This window comes from Dipodomys merriami, unplaced genomic scaffold (assembly GCF_024711535.1).
Source record: "Dipodomys merriami isolate MVZ:Mamm:240054 unplaced genomic scaffold, mDipMer1.0.p SCAF_9, whole genome shotgun sequence".
Classification (NCBI taxonomy): Eukaryota; Metazoa; Chordata; class Mammalia; order Rodentia; family Heteromyidae; genus Dipodomys; species Dipodomys merriami.
In genome coordinates, this window is record NW_027206512.1 from 35,761,797 (window position 1) to 35,780,418 (window position 18,622).

Here is an 18,622-nt window from a genome sequence, read left to right on the forward strand (position 1 = left end):
TCTTATGTTGCTCTCCAGCAGCCCCTAGTGGTACTTGGGATAACTTGCAGCCCAGTGTCTATGAGGCTCTACTCTTAGCTACAACAGGTTTCAACTCAAGAAACTGATGATGCCTCAAATGCATAATCTCTGTTTTAGTTGGGAGAATCTCATGGACTTTGCAATAGTGCACAATGACAAAAATAAATGATTGATGAGTCTATTTCATGCACATTGATGAAACTAGATTGTTGAGAACCATCTGGGTTCAGAATGCCTGCTAACAGTGTATTTATCTATCATATATCTTTGTATGTATTTATCTGTCATCTACATCTATCACTATTTTTTCTCACTCCTCTGCTATGTGCCAGCCCTAAGAATATCATTCAGGTAAATATATGGTCACAATATCATAGTTTTATAGGACACTCAGCTAAGAGATAAGCAAGGGTCAGCTTTTGAGGAGCCTTTTATGTTTTGCTGAGAAAGTGAAGGAGATAGGGAATTTAGGGATATAACAAGGAAGTGATGTAACCACATCTGTCATGTACAAAAGATCTGGTTGAATGTGAAGATAGAATGCTGGATTAAGCATCTCAGCTTAATTTGGCCCAGGCAATTTGGCCCAAGGCAGGAGTTGGGTACAGAGCAAGAAGAGGACAATCCAAAAAGGTACCTTAGAGAGGAACTGATGGACTTCACAAATGAGTCAGGCTTCTAACTCAAGCAGCTAAAGAGTTTGTGGTGGCAGAGAATTGAGAAGGTTTGCAGCAAGATCAGGGTGAAAGATTGGAAGAAAAGTATATGGTGAATTTAGGTGGTTGGGGAAAAAGCTTTGTGTCTGGAGCCAGGGTCTTTCCCTGATGCCCCTTTGTCCAAATGAGCTTTCTTCAATGCTATTATTTGTTTGCCTGATGTGCCCCAACCACAGGGACAAGCTAACAACCAAGGTTGTTTGAATCTTCCCCACAGTTCATGTTGGGTAAGTATTTGAGAATATACTACAAACCCTCCAATCTCAAATCCATAGGATTCTGCATCTGATATCTATGCACCAAGTGAGTCTTCCCCTGTGTGTGTGTGTGTGTGTGTGTGAGAGAGAGAGAGAGAGAGAGAGAGAGAGAGAGAGAGAGAGAGAGAGAGAGAGAGAGAGAGAGAGCCTTTCCCGATATATAAAAACAAGCATTTGGGGGCTGGGAATGTGGGTCCGTGGTAGAGTGTCTGCCTAGCATTCTTGAAGCCCTGGGTTCAATTCCCCAGCACCACATACACAGAAAAGGCCAGAAGTGGCGCTGTGGCTCAAGTAGTAGAATGCTAGCCTTGAGCAAAAAGCTCAGGGACAGCACTCAGGCCCTGAGTTCCCAGGACTGGCAAAACAAAAACAAAAACAAAAACACACCCACAAGTATTTGGTGGCTCAGGCCTATAATCTTAGTAGATAGGCAAGGGTGCTCTCTGAACCATAGGTCCCGATACCAGGGTCCAAAGCCAGCTAGAATTATCCATACTCACTAATCTGAGACTGTTTGCCCTTCCCTGCCTTGCCTTTATAAAAGAATAACCAAAAGGGTGATAGACTCTGCTCTCCCTCCTCCTCCTACCTCATGACCAACTTGGGTGCCTCCTCTTGGCAAAATAATAATTATCTTTGTACAATGACCCTGGCCTTTCTGTGTCATCAGTTAGCCCTTTTAAAAATTAAGAGAAGGGGCTGGGAAGGTGTCTCAGTGGTAGAGCGCTTGCCTTGCATGCATGGGTTCAATTCCTCAGCACCACATAAGCAAAAAAGAAAAAAAGCTGGACGTGGCACTGTGGCTCAAGTGGTAGAGCGCTAGCCTTGAGCTGAAGAGCTGAGGGATAGCACCCAGGCCCAGAGTTCAGACCCCACGACTGGACCCAAAAACAAAAAAATTAAGAGAAGCCATGTGCCAGTGGCTTACACCTGTAATACTAGCTACTCGGGAGGCTGATATCTGAGGATCATGGTTCAAAGCCAGGCCAGGTAGGAAAGTCTATAAGAGTCATCTTCAATTAAGCACCCAAAAAGCCAGAAGTGGAGCTGGTGGCTCACGTGGTAGAGTGCTAGCCTTGAGCAAAAAAAGCTCAAGGATAACACCCAGACCCTTAGTTCAAGCCCAAGCCCCAGCATTGGCATAAATAAATATTAAGAGATGGTAGCTATGGATGAATTATTATCTTTTATAAACTTCTCTTTGCTCATCAAAAATATATAAGTACTGTAGGAATTTGGGGGTATAGCTCAGTGATAGAGCATTTTCTTAGTATGAAAAAGGTTTCATTCCTCACACCAACAATAGGATAATAGCAAAGAATTATTTCATGTGATTGTCATGAAGCTAATCTTAAATATATGACAGCAGACTGAACATAATAAGCATGTTCCTTTTTGTCATCAGTCCTCAAGAATCTAATCAGCTACAACTTTTCCCAGAAAAATAATGTGATTCTTGGAGATGCAATGAATTTATATTCATGGGACACTGTTCCTATCCAAGTGAGAAGTAAATTTCTGTGATCTGTCAAAAGCAGCAGATATAGAACTCTAAGGGGATGGATTGGTTGGTCTTACCTTACATAATTTACACAAAACTCTACATTTAGAAAAGAAAAATCCGTTTTTTTAAAAAGAGACTTTCCTGATATATAAAAACAAGTAGTTGGGGCTGAGTACTGGTAGCTCAGCCCTATAATCTTAGCTACTCAAGAGGCTGAGACCTAGAAAATCATAAAATAAAGCCAGCTTGGACAGAAAAGTCTGGAAGACTCAATTGCCAAAATAACCAGCAGGGCTGGAGATGTAGCTCACTAGGCAAAGAACCAGTTGTGAGCAAGAAAGCCAAGAGAGAAAATGAGGTCTTAAGTTCAGACCGTTAGCGCGCACGCACACACACACACACACTCTCACACACACACACACACACACACACAGAAAAAGAGAGAGAGAAAGAGTGAGAGAGTGGGATTTATGGTCATTCTATTTAGAACTTTTCAGGCATCAACTAATAAGAATTTAATTATTGAGTTTTCATTTAAACCCAGTTGCTAGCTTGTTCTAAATACAATAATTTAGAAACAAAAATGGAATAAATGATGTTTTGGAAAGAAAGGTAATCTATGAAGGGAAAACAAAAGGGAAACAGGAGCAAAATGGTCTTGTCCAGCTACTGAATGATATCATTGTTGTTTAGAGGGGTAAAATGTAATCATTCCCACAGAGAGCCTCCCTACCCACCCCACCGGCCAAGTTCAAAATGCTCAAGAGGAAATGCTTGTCAGTGAGCCAGAGGAAAGAAACTAAGATGGTAACTTTCAAAGGAGTAAGACAAGAGACAGTTCCTGGAGGACCTGAGGCAAATTCCCCTTGGTATACAATGAGGACAGATTACAGAAGGACCCCAATGTGGGTAAGACAGGTGAGGTATGTGGAATACAAAATTTAAAGATTTGAGATTCCCCAACATGGCCCATGCCCCCTGCCCTACAGCACAGCTACTAAGTAAGACAAAGGCTTTCCATTCTCAAGTCATTGACATAGAGCAGATCTATGAAGTGTCTGGTCCTCAGCTGTAGCCTAATCTAAATGTGGACTATTGTGTGCTATCCTCACAGCTGAAGCAAGCCTCTATGGTAGACTGGGTCCCTTGCCAAGCAGCTCCCATCAAAACCTACCCAGAATCTTGAATCTGAAGAGGAATTGAAGTTGACAATGTTGGCTTATTCAGAACAGAAGTGGAGCAAATTCTCAGTAATCTCAATGAGCTGAAAGACAGTGTTTCTGAACATTTTTAGCCCAAATTCTACGAAGAAGCACGCCTAGACCACCCGTGTACTTCATTCCATTAGTGCCCATGACAGTGTAATGTTTTTAACTGTCCATGCCCTAAACACAGGCAATCTTTGACAATTTTGTTTCTCACATTTTGCATCTTCTCTGTCAAGATTGAACGTAGAGGCTGGTTGCTGCTCAAATTCTTTTTCCCACTCCTCACTGATCACAGCCTCTGACAAGTGGCCAATAAAAGTCTGGTATCTTGTTAATTATAGACCTCAGTGGGTGAGTCTATGGGGATTCACTGTATAATTTTTTGCAACTTTTCTGTGTGTTTGAAAACTACCATAATAAAATGATAAGGAAAAGTTACTGATGTTAAGTGTGGTCTTGGAGAATTAATATTTGAAGAAGAAAAACACTAAAAATGTATTTTAACTATTTTTAAACCAACTTGATTTCATTTACAACAGCGTATGTAATTCTTCCCTCTACATCTGGGGGTAAATGAGTGCATTGTGGAGAATGTTTGGGTTTTGATTCAGGAGAATCTCTAAACATGAGTAATGATTTTCAGATGTGGTCCTGCTAAAAACTTCCCAAATGTTCCCTGTCACCAATGTTGTCCTTTTCTTCACTCAAGGAGAGTATAACTATGAGGCAGTAGGGATTTTGCATTGATGCTCTTGGGCCGGAGCTTTGGGTCAACATTGAATCTGGCTTCAGAAATAGCCAGAGACTAGTGGTTTTTCTTATTCTAGGTTCTGAAGCTCCTCCTATCATTCTACCCTCTGTGGGTGAGTAGTTAATTCAACCCAGCACTTACCATGGACTAAGCATGGTACCCAGGGATGTCAGCAAGAAAAGTAGTTGCCAACCCTGATACTGGTACTTCTCCCTCTCTCTCCCTCCCCTTCTCTCTCTCCCTTCTTCTCCTTCATCCTTCCTCCTTCCTTCCCCCCTCTGTCTGTCTGTCTGTCTGTCTGTCCGTCCATCCCCCCCCCCTCCTCTTCTCTCTCCCTTGCTCTCCTTTCTCACAAGCTGGCACTCTGCCACATGAACCACATCTCCAGCCCTGCTGGTTATTTTGGAGATGGAGAATTTCAAACTTTTCTGTCCAAGATGGTTTATACCATGATCCTCCAGGTCTCATCCTCCTGAGTAGCTATGATTACAGAGCCTCTGCCTGTGATCTTTCAGTTCATATTCAAAAGGGTTACTGCAACTCCATACAGTGTATGTAAGCTCTAGGCAGGCAGAATGGAGAAGAGCAATGTGAGAAAAACAGGAAATTTGATAAAGGCTTTGTCCTGGAGAAATCCTCCCCAGAAACTATACCTCCATTTCATTGGGCAGAATCCAATTCCAGGTGCAAGGAAATTTCACTATTTTGTTTCCTAATAATTGTGTTAGAAAAAATCAATACAAATAATATTTAGAAATGACAATATGCATATATCCTCAGATATATATATATATATATATATATATATATATATATATGTTTTGTTGCAGATGGTAAGAAATTATTGAGGTAGGATCTCATGACTGTAAAATAGGAAGTTAGAGAATCCAATGTAAAAATCTCTCTGATAAGTAAATGTGTGTAATGACTTTGATTCCTTAATGAAGACAACTGTCCTATTACTTTCATTGTCTTTATTCTGATCAATACTCACACATGACAGCCTTTTGACATTATATTGGACCAATACCATTTGCCCTGGAAGTAGGGTGAGCCAGTAGAATTAGTTCAAGAGTCAAAATAGTTTTCAGCTCCAGCATAACTTTTGATTATAGGAATGACAGGCTCTGCTCCTGCCTTTTAAAGACATGTTCTACCTGCTGGCTATCATCATTAAGTATTGATAAACATACTTTATAAGGGGAAGACCAATTAATAAATCCTGACTCTTCATTTGGCTTAGAATACACCTATCTTCTTTGCCTAAAAAAAATAGAAAAAAATGTAGTCTTCAAAGCCCATCTCTAATGCTTACCTTCAGTTTCCCCACACTTAATGAAAGAAAGCTCTTTTCTCTGTACTCTGAGAATACTTGAATTATCTATTACAGTATATTTAATCAAAATTTATAAGATGCAGCTACATTAATGCTTAGAGGGAAAATTACGACTAAAATCCTTACATTAAAAAAGTAAGGGAAAATCATAACTAAACCATAATTAGGCAGAAGAAAAAGAATAAATAGTAGAAATCAATGAAATACAAATATAATGTATAGCAGGGAATAGATAATAAAGTCAAACTGATTTGAAATCATCAACAAATGTGGTCAATGTCTAGGAGAAATGATCAATTTAAGACTTAGCACACAAATGATCGATACCATGAGTGAGTAGAGGGACAACAAAACAGACCCCACAGTTTTAAAGAAAAGAATGTTATCAGAAGCTTCGTGCTAATCTTCCTCATGAATATATGTCCTGATTAGACCCATATGGAGTAAAAACTTACTTTAGTAATTTATAATCTTCCAGGAAAGAAGTTTCCAAGCCCAGGTAGATGTGAAAAGGGGTTATGTAAAATAGTTAAAGAAAAATAATACCCACTCTACACAAATCCCAGAAAATAGAAAAGAAAACATGTCTGAAAATCCTTCTGTGATGCCATCATTATCTTGATACCCAATGAAAGCAAAGATCAGAAGTCATCCATCATGTGGAGCAGACTGGAAACTCCTTAATATATACAGGATCGTAAATCCTATGAGGATTTAACTTAGAAATGCAAAATTACTTTAGCATTGGGAAATCTGTCAATGTGATTCACCATACAAACAAATTCAAAAAGAAAAAACCTATACGATGATCTCAATATATGCAAAAAATACACTTTTTCAGAACCCAGCTTCCTTACAGCTAAAAATCCTCACCAAACTAAGAATAGAAACAGTTTTTCTTAACCTGTGAAGGTTATCTGTGAAAAACCTATGCCGACATTGTATTTAATGTCAAAAAATTGAATAGTTTCCTCTTAATACCAGGAATCAAGTAGTGGTGTTTGCCACTTCCACTCAGCTTCATGCTGGAGTTCTCAGCCCAATGTCATAAAGTACACAAAAGAAATACAAGGCTACACTGGGAAGGAATAAGTCTTTACTTATAGATGACATTATTGCTATGTAAAAACACTTCTAAGGAATTGCAAGATGGCCAAATATAAGGTTAAGCACATTTCTATAAACAATAAAAATAGAAGTGCTTTTAAATACCATTTTAAAAAGCATCAAAATATGAACTGCTTATAAATAAACAGTATGGAAATGTAGTTTAAAAAAAAAACCTATGAGATATAGCTGGCAGTCTGGATGCGTGAGTTCCACATTCACAGACTCAAACAACAATGGATGACGTTTTAAAAAATTCTAGAAATTTCCAACAGAATCAAACTTGAATTTATGGAGTGCCAGTCCAAACCCAGGCAAATGAAAGGTTGTGTAGGGACCACGCCTGCAATCCTAGCTGCTCAGGAGGTTGAGATCTAAGGATTTTGGTTCAAAGCCAGCCTGGGCTCCAAGTAACCACTCAAGACCTGGAAGTGGAACTGTGGCCCAAAGTGATAGAGAGTGACTAGCTTTGAACAAAAGAGCTCAAGGACAGTGCCAAAGCCCTGAGGTTCAAGACCCATGACTGAGAGGAAAAGAAACAATGTGTAGGGACATCCTATGAGCCTTCCTGTGTTTCATACACCTTCCCTCAGTCTCTCCAGTACTTATGTGGGCCTGCTCACCTTCCAACTTGTTGGAATTTTTTAAGATAGGTTCTCAAAGTCCAGGTTCAAACCCAGGCTGTCCTTGAACTCATGATCATCTTTTCCTTTGCCCTTCAGGTCCTGGGATTACAGCTGTGCTCCTCCACTCCCAACCCTCTTACATTTTATTAATATCCTATGTAGCTATATCTAAAATGGTTGGCTCTGTACTGAACATGACATTTTTTTCTTTATTATTTCCTAATAACAAGGCCTTACTATGTACATAGCTCTTGCACTGTCATAAGTATTATAACTAATCTCAAGATATTTATAGTACACAGGAGGGTGTGTATGGGTAATATGTAAAAGCTACCTTTTATTTGAAGGAACTGGGTATTCATGGACTAGGGGTTTATATGGAGACCTAGGCCTAAGACCCATGGATCCAGAGGGATGACTATGCTCCTCCAACATCCCAGAGACTCCCTGTCTTCATTATACTCTGTCCCAAACACAGCTGCACTGTTTCCATTATGTGATGTCCATCTCAATAAAGTTAAAGAATAGAAAGTAGAAAAGGAAGGATAGCGGTGAAGGAGACAAAGCAAGTATCTGGATTCACAGCCAGGACCAGACTGCAGGGAGCAAAGTTGCCCAGTCCTGACTCTCCACTCGCATATGCTCTGCCCCACCCAGGGACCCCGTTGTAGCCCAGTCACAGCTTTCTCAGCAGCCTTCAGAAAGCTGCCCGCCCTGTTCCTCAGCTTCCTGTTACTCTAGGCCTGTGGCCTGTACCCCACACCATTCTCTGCTCTGCTCTGCTCTGTGACACAATAAGCTGGAAGGACGGAGCTCTACCGGCTGCCTCACTTAGGCGTAAGCCTTTTAGAGAGCAACTCTGCAAAGAGAAGACTGTTCTCTAATAAACATTTGTGGATGAAATTAATTTTAATGACTTTCTCTGGACTCTATCATTCCATTGTGTCCTCGTACATTTTTTTTTTCCATTTGGAAACCAAACCCCAACCTTTCTAGGGAGAAAGTAAGGAGGTCTAATCATCTCAGGCTAATGAATGATGCATCCACTCTGGAGTTGTCTTTTGTACACACCTGATCCTACCCACAGCCCTGTGGGAGAGCGAGCTGAACAAAAGGAAAAGTAAGATGGAATACTTGGGACACAAGCAAAAGAAAAAAAAAACTTTTCTTCATTTCAAAGAGCTACTTAATCCTAATAATCAAGACTAAATCATTGACCCACCAAAGATCTGCAGCTCAAGCATCACATAGAAAAGACTAGATCTGATTCTGTTTGGAACTGTCAGCATGAAATGTAATGAAATTCAAAATAGATGGGCTACACATGCTCCAGAGGGAAGTCATTAATACCCATGAATAATGATAAAGCAAAATGCCATCTGCCAGGAGAATGTGGCAAATCTTTTAAAAATTCCAATTAGCTTATAAACCAGAAAACAGGGAGCAAATGTGTTCCCCCTGCCACGTGGGACCCTGGGTCCTCCATGTCTTCATTGCTTTATATGTAAACAAAAAAGTGGGTGATGGAAACCTGACCCATGCATAAATGTATTTGGGAGATTGCATTCATTATTCTTTAAGACCTGGTGCTAGTTATGTAACCAGGTGGAACAGATAGAATCTGCTAATTAAGACCACATATGTATTTTCATGTATATTTTCATTGGGGTGGGGATGGGGTGAAAACGCTGTCTGTTATGAACACAGCATATTAATTCTGCAGTTGGATTCAATCCTTATCATACTTGGAGCTAGAAATAATGAAGCATTTCTATGGCTGTTATCCCAGGGAAAATTGCCTAGTTATGATGGATTCATATATTCTAGGTCATTTTCCTAAGCTGTATTTCATGAAGCATATCACTATTAAAGTCATAATGCCCATTATTAGAACTGCATGCCGTAGCTTGGAAAAGAAATTGTTCTCCTAACAAATGTGTAGCACAGTTCTAAGAACTGACATGTCCATCACTTGTCTTTGGATATATCCAAGTAGCAAAAGAAACTACTTCTGAATACAGATCTTTTCCAGTTATCCATTGTATTTTCTGGGCTTGCAATATAAATGACAGTGAAACTGGGATATTTGGAATCTCTGATCCCAGTCTTAGCCTTATACGGTATCAGATTCTCAGAAAAGTCATTTGTCTTGTGGTACCTTGGTCTCCTCATGTCAGATGTCTTCCCTGCCATTATAGAATTTCTATTCTAAAAATAATTAATTAATTAATTAAAAAAACAAGCACCAGTGTTTCATGTTTATAATCCTAACTAATCAAGAACTGATAATCATGGGTAGAAACCATTCTGGGCACAGAAATCTCAGAGTCTTAACTCCAATATTTAGCAAAAACCTGGAGTGAAGCTAAATCTCAAGTGGTAGAGTATTAGCCGGAAAAAAACAAGCAAGTGTGTGAGGCCTTGAGTTCAAACCCTAAGTGCCAGCACCAAAGAGAAGTCTGTATTTTAAAAAGAATTCATACTGACTTGACAAGAGAGGCAGAGTTGTCTGTAGTGTATTAAGATGTAGTGTTATACATTTAAAAAGGAGGAGAAAGCATCTCTCCAGACAGCCCAGGTGGGGCTGGGAAGGTGGCTCAGTGGTAGAGTGTTTGCCTTGCATGAATGAGGCCCTGGGTTCGATTCCTCAGCACCACATAAGCAGGAAAAAAAAGCCGAAAGTGGCGCTGTGACTCAAGTGATAGGGTGTCGCCTTGAGCTGAAAAGCTGAGGGACAGCACCCAGGCCCAGAGTTCAGCCCCACGACCGACAAAAAAAAAAAAAAAAAAGTTTAAAAAAGGGCTGGGAAGTTGGCTCAGTGGTAAACTGCTTGCCTTGCGTGCTTGAGGCCCTGGGTTCGATTCCTCAGCACCCATAAGCAAAAAAACAATCCCAAAGTGGTGCTGTGGCTCAAGTGGTAGAGCGCTAGCCTTAAGCTGAAGAGCTGAGGGGCAGCGCCCAGACTCAGAGTTCAGGCCCACGACCGGACCCAAAATAAAAACCCAAACAGACAGCCCAGGGTGCCCTGTAGTGATATTGATCAGGCAACTGCTGTTTAAATGGCCATCATATTCCCAGTGATGCACCTCCTTCCTGGGGCCAGAACAAGGTAGGAAAATCCCCAATCTTCAAAGCCCAAGGACACAGGTTTTGATTTGCAATGTCAAATATCTGATGTGCTAAATATATACAATGGAATTCTATGCCTCTATCAGAAAGAATGACATTGCCCCATTAGGAAATGGAAAGACTTGGAAAAAATTATATTAAGTGAAATAAGCCAAGCCCAAAGAAACATAGGTCCCATGGTTTCCCTTATTTGCAATAATTAGTATATGTCTGAGACAAGCAGAAAAGGTCAGATGAGATGATGTTAGGCAAAATGAACCCCAAGATAAGGATATGTGTTTTTTTCTTTCTTGCTGTTGTTTCTAATGTATTTATAAGGTACCACGTGATTTTTTTGTTGCTTTGTATGTCCCTCCCCCACAGAATAACCCCTGTTTTAACTGTATTTGATGTTGGTATAATTTGTGGAGGGGAAAGGAAAAAACAAATTGTTTAAATAAGGATACAGGTGGACTCATTGCAAAAATGAGATGTACAAGATGCTAAGAAAAACAAACTTTACAACTTTGGTGGGGGGAGAGGGGAGTGTAGTCATGAAGATCAGAAGGCAGGGATGGTAGGGGAAAAACAAAGGAGGAGGCAACAATGCTTGATAAGAAATGTTCTCATTACCTTGCTCATATAATTGTAACCCTCTGTACAGTATTTTCACAATAAAAAAACTTATTTAAAAAATCTGAATTAGAGTAATACGGAATTACATTGGCATCAGGTTTTATATTCAAATTATTAGTCATTTCCCTTATCCATGAGTTGAAAATAAAGCGAGTTGTGTAATCTTAGCTACTTAGGAAGCTGAGATCTGAGGATGGCAGTTTCAAGGCAGTCTGGGCAGAAAAGTCCATGAGACTCATGTCCGATTAACCACCAAATCGCTGGGAATGAAGGTGTGGCTCCAATAGTAGAGCACCAACCTTGCCTTGAGTGGAAAAGACAATTAAGAGCTCAAGGCCAAGCCCACGACCCAGTACTAGCACACACATACACCCACATACACACACACTCATTTGCCTCAACATGCCTCAGAACAGAACACAAACCCCCTAATACTCCCACATTTACCCCAATTCATCTCTACCAGTCCTGTTCTGATGACTGTGATTCCTGAGCAATGTAAGGAAGAGGAGACTAGGAAACTGCAAGCCAATGATTCATATGCAGATGTCCAAACATTTAGTGCAGTAGTTGTATGAAAACTAGGGCTTACCATCCATTTGCAGAAATATTTGCTTAGCATCAATTTGCAGTCCTGGGGCTTGAACTCAGTACCTGGACACTCTCCCTGAACTTTTTTGCACGTAGAGCAAACATTCTACCCCTTGAGCCACACTCCCATTTCTTTGGTGGTTAACTGGAGATAAGAATCTCACAGAAAAAAAAAAAAAAAAGAATCTCACAGACTTCCCTGTCTGGGCTAGCTTTGAACCTCAATCCTCAGATCTCAGCCTCCTGAGTAGCTAGGATTATAGACATGAGAAGTAAGCCAGGCCCAAAGAAACATAGGTCCCATGGTTTCCCTTATTTGCAATATCTAGTATAGGTATGAGTCAAGCGGAAAAGGTCAGATAATGTGATGTTAGGAAAATGAACCCTTAAATATGTATTTTAATGTTTTCGTTTCTTTCATGCATGTGTTTCTAACGCATTTATAAGATTATTTCTTTGTTGCTTTGTATGTCCCTCCCCCACAGTGTAACCCCCGCTTTCACTTTATTTGATGTCAGTATAACATGTGGAGGAGATGGGGACAAACAAGTCGTTTAAGGATTCAGGTGGACCTGTTGCAACAAGGAGAATTACAAAATGTCATGTCAAAGCAAGCTTTACAATGTCGGTGTGGGGGGGGGAGGGAGGTATGATTGGATGGGGGGGAGGGTGGAGGCTGGGAAGGGAGGTGAAGGGTAAACAAAGGAGGAGGCTGCAATGCTTGGTAAGAAATGTATGCATTATCCTGCCAATGTAATTGTAACCCCTCTGTACAGTATGTTCTCAAATAAAATAAAATAAAATTTAAATTAAAAAAAATAATAAATAAAAATAAAAGAAGAAGAAAACCCGGATGTAGTGGCTTGCAGACACCAGTGGTCCCCAGCATTTGGAAAGCTAAAATGGGAGGATGACAATTTCAAAGCTAGCCTGGGCTAAATGAGGGAGGGAGAGAAAGGGAGAGGGAGAGAGAAAAGGGGAAGAGAAAGAAGGGAAAGAAGGAAATAGAGGAGAAGGAAACAAGAGGGGAAGAGAAGAGAAAAAGGAGGGGAATGGAGGGAGGGAGGGAAGTAAAAGGGCACATTACACAGTCATATGTAAATTGTGGTTCCTTATAGGCAAAGGCAAAGTTTGAAGTAAAACTAGAGATACAAATGTACACACAGATTTGTATAGAAGGGACTGAAGAATAAAGAATACATATCAAGTCCCTGTTTCAGGGACAGGAAAGAGACTCAATGAAGAAGAATGGCTTTATTTAGTATTATACTTTGTATACATCTATGCTGGAGGTTTTTTGTTTGTTTTTGTTTGTTTTTTGTCAGTTGTGGGGCCTGAACTCTGGGCCTGGACACTGTCCTTCAGCTCTTCAGCTCAAGGCTAGCATTCTACCACTTGAGCTACAGCGCTACTCCTGGCTTTTTCTGCTTATGTGGTGCTAAGGAATTGAACCCAGGGCTTCATGCATGCAAGGCAAGCACTCTACCACTGAGCCACCTTCCCAGCCCATATCGATGCTGTTTGAGTAAATGGGGTCCTGTATTCCTCATGTAGGGGAGGAAAACACCACACAAGAAAGCCACAAAAACAAAAAGACAAGACCAAAGATGAGCCACATACAAATCATCTTCACAAATGCTGTGTCTGAGAACTAGCCATAACTCAAATAATGTCTTTGTTTCTTTGAGACAGGATCTGTTTTCCAGACAAGTATTTAGCTTCAAGGTTCAGCTGATCAATCTGTGTCAGCCTTGTGAGTAGTGCCAATCTCAGGTGCAGGCCACTGTGCCTGGCTACTCAAATATTATCTTAAATCATAAAGTTTCGATTGTTTCACCAAAAGTGTAATAGAAGTAAAATATAGTGGCACATACCTGTAACCCAAACACTCTGGAGGCTGAGGCAGAAGAAACACAAAGATCACATTCCCTGCCTCCCAAAACAAAACCCACCAAAAATGCAAAACAACAAAAAAAGCAAACAAACAAAAATAGTGAGGCACCAGTGACTCACACCTGTAATCCAACTACAGAGGAGGCTGAGAGCTCAGGATCAAAGTTTGAAGCCAGCCAAGACAGGAAAGTCCATGAGACTCTATCTCCAATTAATCACAGAAAAATCCAGAAGTGGTGGTGTGGTTCAAGTGGTGGAGTGCTATTGTTGAGCAAAAGGAGCTCAGGGACAGTGCCCAGGTCCAGAGTTCAAGCCCCAGGACCAGTTAAAAAAAGTAGCTAGCTAGCTAGCTAGCTAGCTAGCTAGCTAGATAGATAGATAGATAGATAAACAGACTGATCTGATTAATAGTAACTCCTTTGTATAACTACCTAATAAAAATATAAGTAAAAATGGCATAATATAGGGTCCTATTGAAATATTGCTAAGAAAGGAAGTGGAGGGCTGGGAAGGTGGCTCAGTGGTAGAGTGCTTGCTTTGCATTCATGAGGCCCTGGGTTCGATTCCTCAGCACCACATAAACAGAAAAAGCCAGAGGTGGCGCTGTGGCTCAAGCGGTAGAGCACTAGCCTTGAGCTGAAGGGCTGAGGGACAGCAGCCAGGCCCAGAGTTTAGGTCTACGACCGGCAAAAAAAAAAAAAAAAAAGGAAGTGAAACAGGATTACTTTAATTTTATGACTAAACTGAAAACAAAATATGTGGTAACCTCAGCATAACATAAATTGTATCATTTATTAAGTTGTATCATTTACTTAAGTTGTATCATTTATTGAAATATAAAGATCTTCATTTACAGGATTTTAATTGAAAAGGAACAGGGGCATTTGCAATACATTTTGTATCAGTAGACTTTCCTATCAAGTCAGACCTTCTCACACATTCACCACACCACCATTTTGGGAACATGTTAAGTATTTTTCTCTTTATTATTTCTAAAATATAAATTTTGGACATTCAAAAGTGCAACAGTTAATGTGCCTGTGGGGAATATCACAGTTAAAAAAATATATAAACAATGGCAGTGGTACAGCTTGTCATAAATGTTTGGCAGTATTCTCTAAGTCTATATAGAAATACATATATACATATTGATGTATAACATCATTTTATCTTCTGTCCCGCTTCACAAAAAAATAGGACCATTTTGTACAGGTTGGCAGACCACGTTTTAAGGACCGCATTGATCATTTAGAAAGTCACAAATTGCATTTCTCAGGCCAGCTTTGATTGTCATCATAAAAATAGAAAGCAGAAAGGATTAGCAAATTTTCTTCTGGGATTTTGAAAGAAAGCAAAAAAGACAATGCATCTAGGATATTGTTTGTTTGTTTGTTTGAATGCAATCCACATAATCTTGGTTGGGAGTATTAGGACTGGAAGCTGCTGGTCTGAGAAGCTTCGTCCAGGACCCACAGGTGTCATGCAAGATTCAGAATATCAGAATGCCAAGCACCCATAAAATAAGGCTATATGAGGGAGAGTGGATGATAAACAGAATGCTTGAGCTGGGATTCTAGAAACACAAATGTATTTCAAGTCTAATTGGCTCTAAGGAACCTAGTCAGGTTTTCCTTTTTAATTGGCTAATCTGGCTCAGTCTTCACACTTCCTATGAGAGAGGAAGGTAAGAAAGTCGGTGGCTTGCATTGAGATTACACCAGTAGGTCGTCAAGTACCTTGTTATTGCTTCTGTTTTTTGCAAAGCATCACCTGCCGGAAGCACAGAGTGATTGCAGCAATCACAGCCCATGTTTCATTCATAGGGTGGCAGCAATTAAGCATATTGCAAAGAATGCCAATGAACCCACACTAAGCAGCTTGACAATCCATCAGCCATTCTGAATCTAAAACATCAGGAAAATTCATCATTTTCACCAAAATATTGACCTGCAATACAGAGACTTGGCACACAGTTACATCCCTTTCATCCATGCTTTTCTTCAGGGTGGACAAGTTCATGCCATGGGAAGTAGTGTCTTTACTCTGTCTTATACTTTGGGAAGACATACCAAAACCAAGACATCATCCGGCTTCTGCTAAGACTTGAAAAGTGAAATTAAGAGTAGCAATTGCTTGGTATTAAATGTCACTGACCTGAAGCCAAGGACTTAAATTGTAGGTTTCCTCTAGGGCTTAACTTCTACTTCAATTCCAAATTTCAAGTTGTTATTGTCTTTTTCCTCCCCTCCTCACCCATACCACCACGGCAACCTGTAGCCTAAGCCAGGGAGTTCATAAAAATTGAGGTTCCTGTTTCCCTCAGATTTAAGTCATTCACAATCTCTTAAAAGGCAACCCAGAATCTAAAGGCAACCCACTCACAGGGTCCCACTGAACAGCACCGGTATGGGCTCAGAGTTGCTAACTCTTCCTCTGAGGTAAGAGAGGAAAGAATGGACATGATGTGAGGGCATCCTTCTGACTCTTAAGGTTCATAGATTTAAAGGATATATGTGCTTAAATCTACCAAAATTATCACTGGGCAGGAAAAGAAACCCCCACACAGCCAGTTTTTCTGCTGACGCTTCCAATTGCTTACAGGGTCACAGCATAGAGTCCCACAGATCACAGGCTTTGAGAACATTTCGGCTTCTGGGGTTCTGTTTGTACCTAATCCCATTACTCAGAGGTCATTAACTGTGTTTAGTACAATGGATTAGGAAATATATTTAGTACATAATTAAAAAACTTTGATTTTCTGGACAACACTACTTATACTTTGCTTGCTATGTTTACTAAATTTAATCTGCTAAAGCTATTATCATATTTCACAGAGAAATATAGATTATTTAAAATAAATGTCAAAAACTGTCAAACTTGTTACCTACTTAGTAAGGTGGTTTTTTTTTTTTCCTAAATTGTGCTTTCTCTGTAGGGAAATCATGTTACACATTACATATTCAGCATTATTGATAACAGTAGTAGTATTATAAATGTAGGTTACAATATGCAAATGAATTGTTGGGTTTCTAAATGACCCAAATCTATTTTTAAAAAGGTTGGTTAATTGTTATTGCTTATCTCTTTTATCACTAAAAAGAAAAAAAAGTAGCAAAATGTGATAGTACCAGTACCTTTAAACGCTCAAAAAGTGGTTTTGCATGCACTTCACATGGAAGTTCAACAGCAGCTGATACCAGGTTTCAAGAAGGAAGTACATGGATGGATTGAGTGGTCTCTTCAGAAGTCCAAAGGAGATAGGTTCATACAAATCTAAGCTCATCCTTGGTTAGTTATTTACATAATTACAATGCTAGAGTTTTGTTGCAGGACAACTTGTATACACAGAAATCTCACCAATGCCCTGGAAACACAAAAGTCTTTTGAGGCTTTCTCCTCCCCTGTCCATTTGTTTCCAAACTTCACACACCACTGAGATGCTACTGACACATTGCAAAAGGCAACACAGAAGTTCATTCCAAAGTATTCCATTCATTCAGATTTACAAGGCTCCCTGCAGCTCTTGGCTGGAAACCTCCCAGTATACCCTCCAAGTCCTCCTCTCAACCTTTGCATTGCAATAAAGTGGTTTTCTCAGAGATCCAAAAGTGGCTCCAGGAATAGAAGGAAGCTACCTCCACAATACTTCCCGCCCATTACAGGAAGCTGTCTTCCACCAAGTCTGAGGAGTCTATGCCAATGTCATCCATCATGTCGATGTCTTCGATAGTCTCATCCTCTCTCTTAATGAAGGTAGAACTGCTGGAACCGGTCTCGATGGCACTCTCTTCTGAAGTTTGTGAACTGCCAAGGAGAAAAAGAGAAGTTCAGGCCACATACAGACCTACTACACTCTAGCCACACTTCCAGGGAAGCTAGGCAAAGGAGCTCTTCCTGAAACATCCTTTTACATTCAAACCCAGGCTGTGTGGGTGGCAAGTTTGCCATGAAGCTGCCCATCCCCATGGCTGCACAGGGCCGGTGGAAAGCAAGGTACCCAGGCCATTTTTCCACCTCACCTTTCCTCCCTTTATGCCAAGACTTTCTTCGTTTTATGGGTTTTGATTTTTTTTAATCCAAGTGGCTAACCAGCTACAACCACTTTTCATGCCCTACCCAGTCAAGTGGAAGGAAAAATCATGCTGATGCAAAGGCGTGGGGAAGGGAAAGCACAGGAGAGAAATCGGTTGTAAATGCATCCACACCAGCCCTTGCTCTATCCAGAACCTCCTGAGTCTGCAGATTGTGTGCTCATGATTTCATCTGAGCAACTTCCTCCCACTTCTCATTACCTAGTATCCTTGGTGACTCCAAGGCGAAAGCTGATTACTCAAATACTGGCTGAAAGGGGGAATTTTAGAGTAAGAAAGCCTTAGGTCTAGAATGGACTTTGTACATGTGACACAACCCCCAGAACATGACCTTGTTTCCCAGCCTATAATGTAGCCTGACAATAATGCCTAACAATATACTTGTTCAGATGATTAAATAAGGTAATAACCATGAAATACATACATATTCGATAAATGTGAGCCTTTTTCTTTTTCTTTTTTTTTTTTTTTTTTTGGTCAGTTGTGAGGCTAGAACTCAGGGCCTGGGCACTGTCTCTGAGCCTCTTTGTGCTCAAAGTACCACTTTGGGATTTTAAGTGGTTAAATGAAGATGAAGAGTCTCACAGGGACTTTTCTGACCAGGCTGGCTTCTAACTGCAATCCTCATATCTCAGCCTCGTAAGTAGCTAGGATTACAGGCATGAGCCACCCATGCCTAGCAAGCCATTATTATTTAAACTCATACCTGGGTTCAAATAAAGCCTAGATATCAGATGAAAGCAGGAAACAGTTGAATTTTCTGGTATGTTGATCACA

The 18,622-nt window shown here is 40.3% G+C and overlaps 1 protein-coding gene across 2 annotated transcripts in view; it reads right to left on the minus strand.

The window, feature by feature from the left end:
- Positions 1-14,527: 14,527 nt before the first annotated feature.
- The window catches only part of Pdgfra (platelet derived growth factor receptor alpha), a 43,995-nt gene continuing 39,900 nt past the window's right edge, over positions 14,528-18,622 (minus strand). For both annotated transcript variants that reach the window (XM_070012894.1, XM_070012896.1), the window contains exon 23: positions 14,528-17,558. In XM_070012894.1, the coding sequence (XP_069868995.1) occupies positions 17,411-17,558 (148 nt within the window). In that variant the 3' untranslated portion in view covers positions 14,528-17,410. The remainder of the gene's footprint in view (positions 17,559-18,622) is intronic.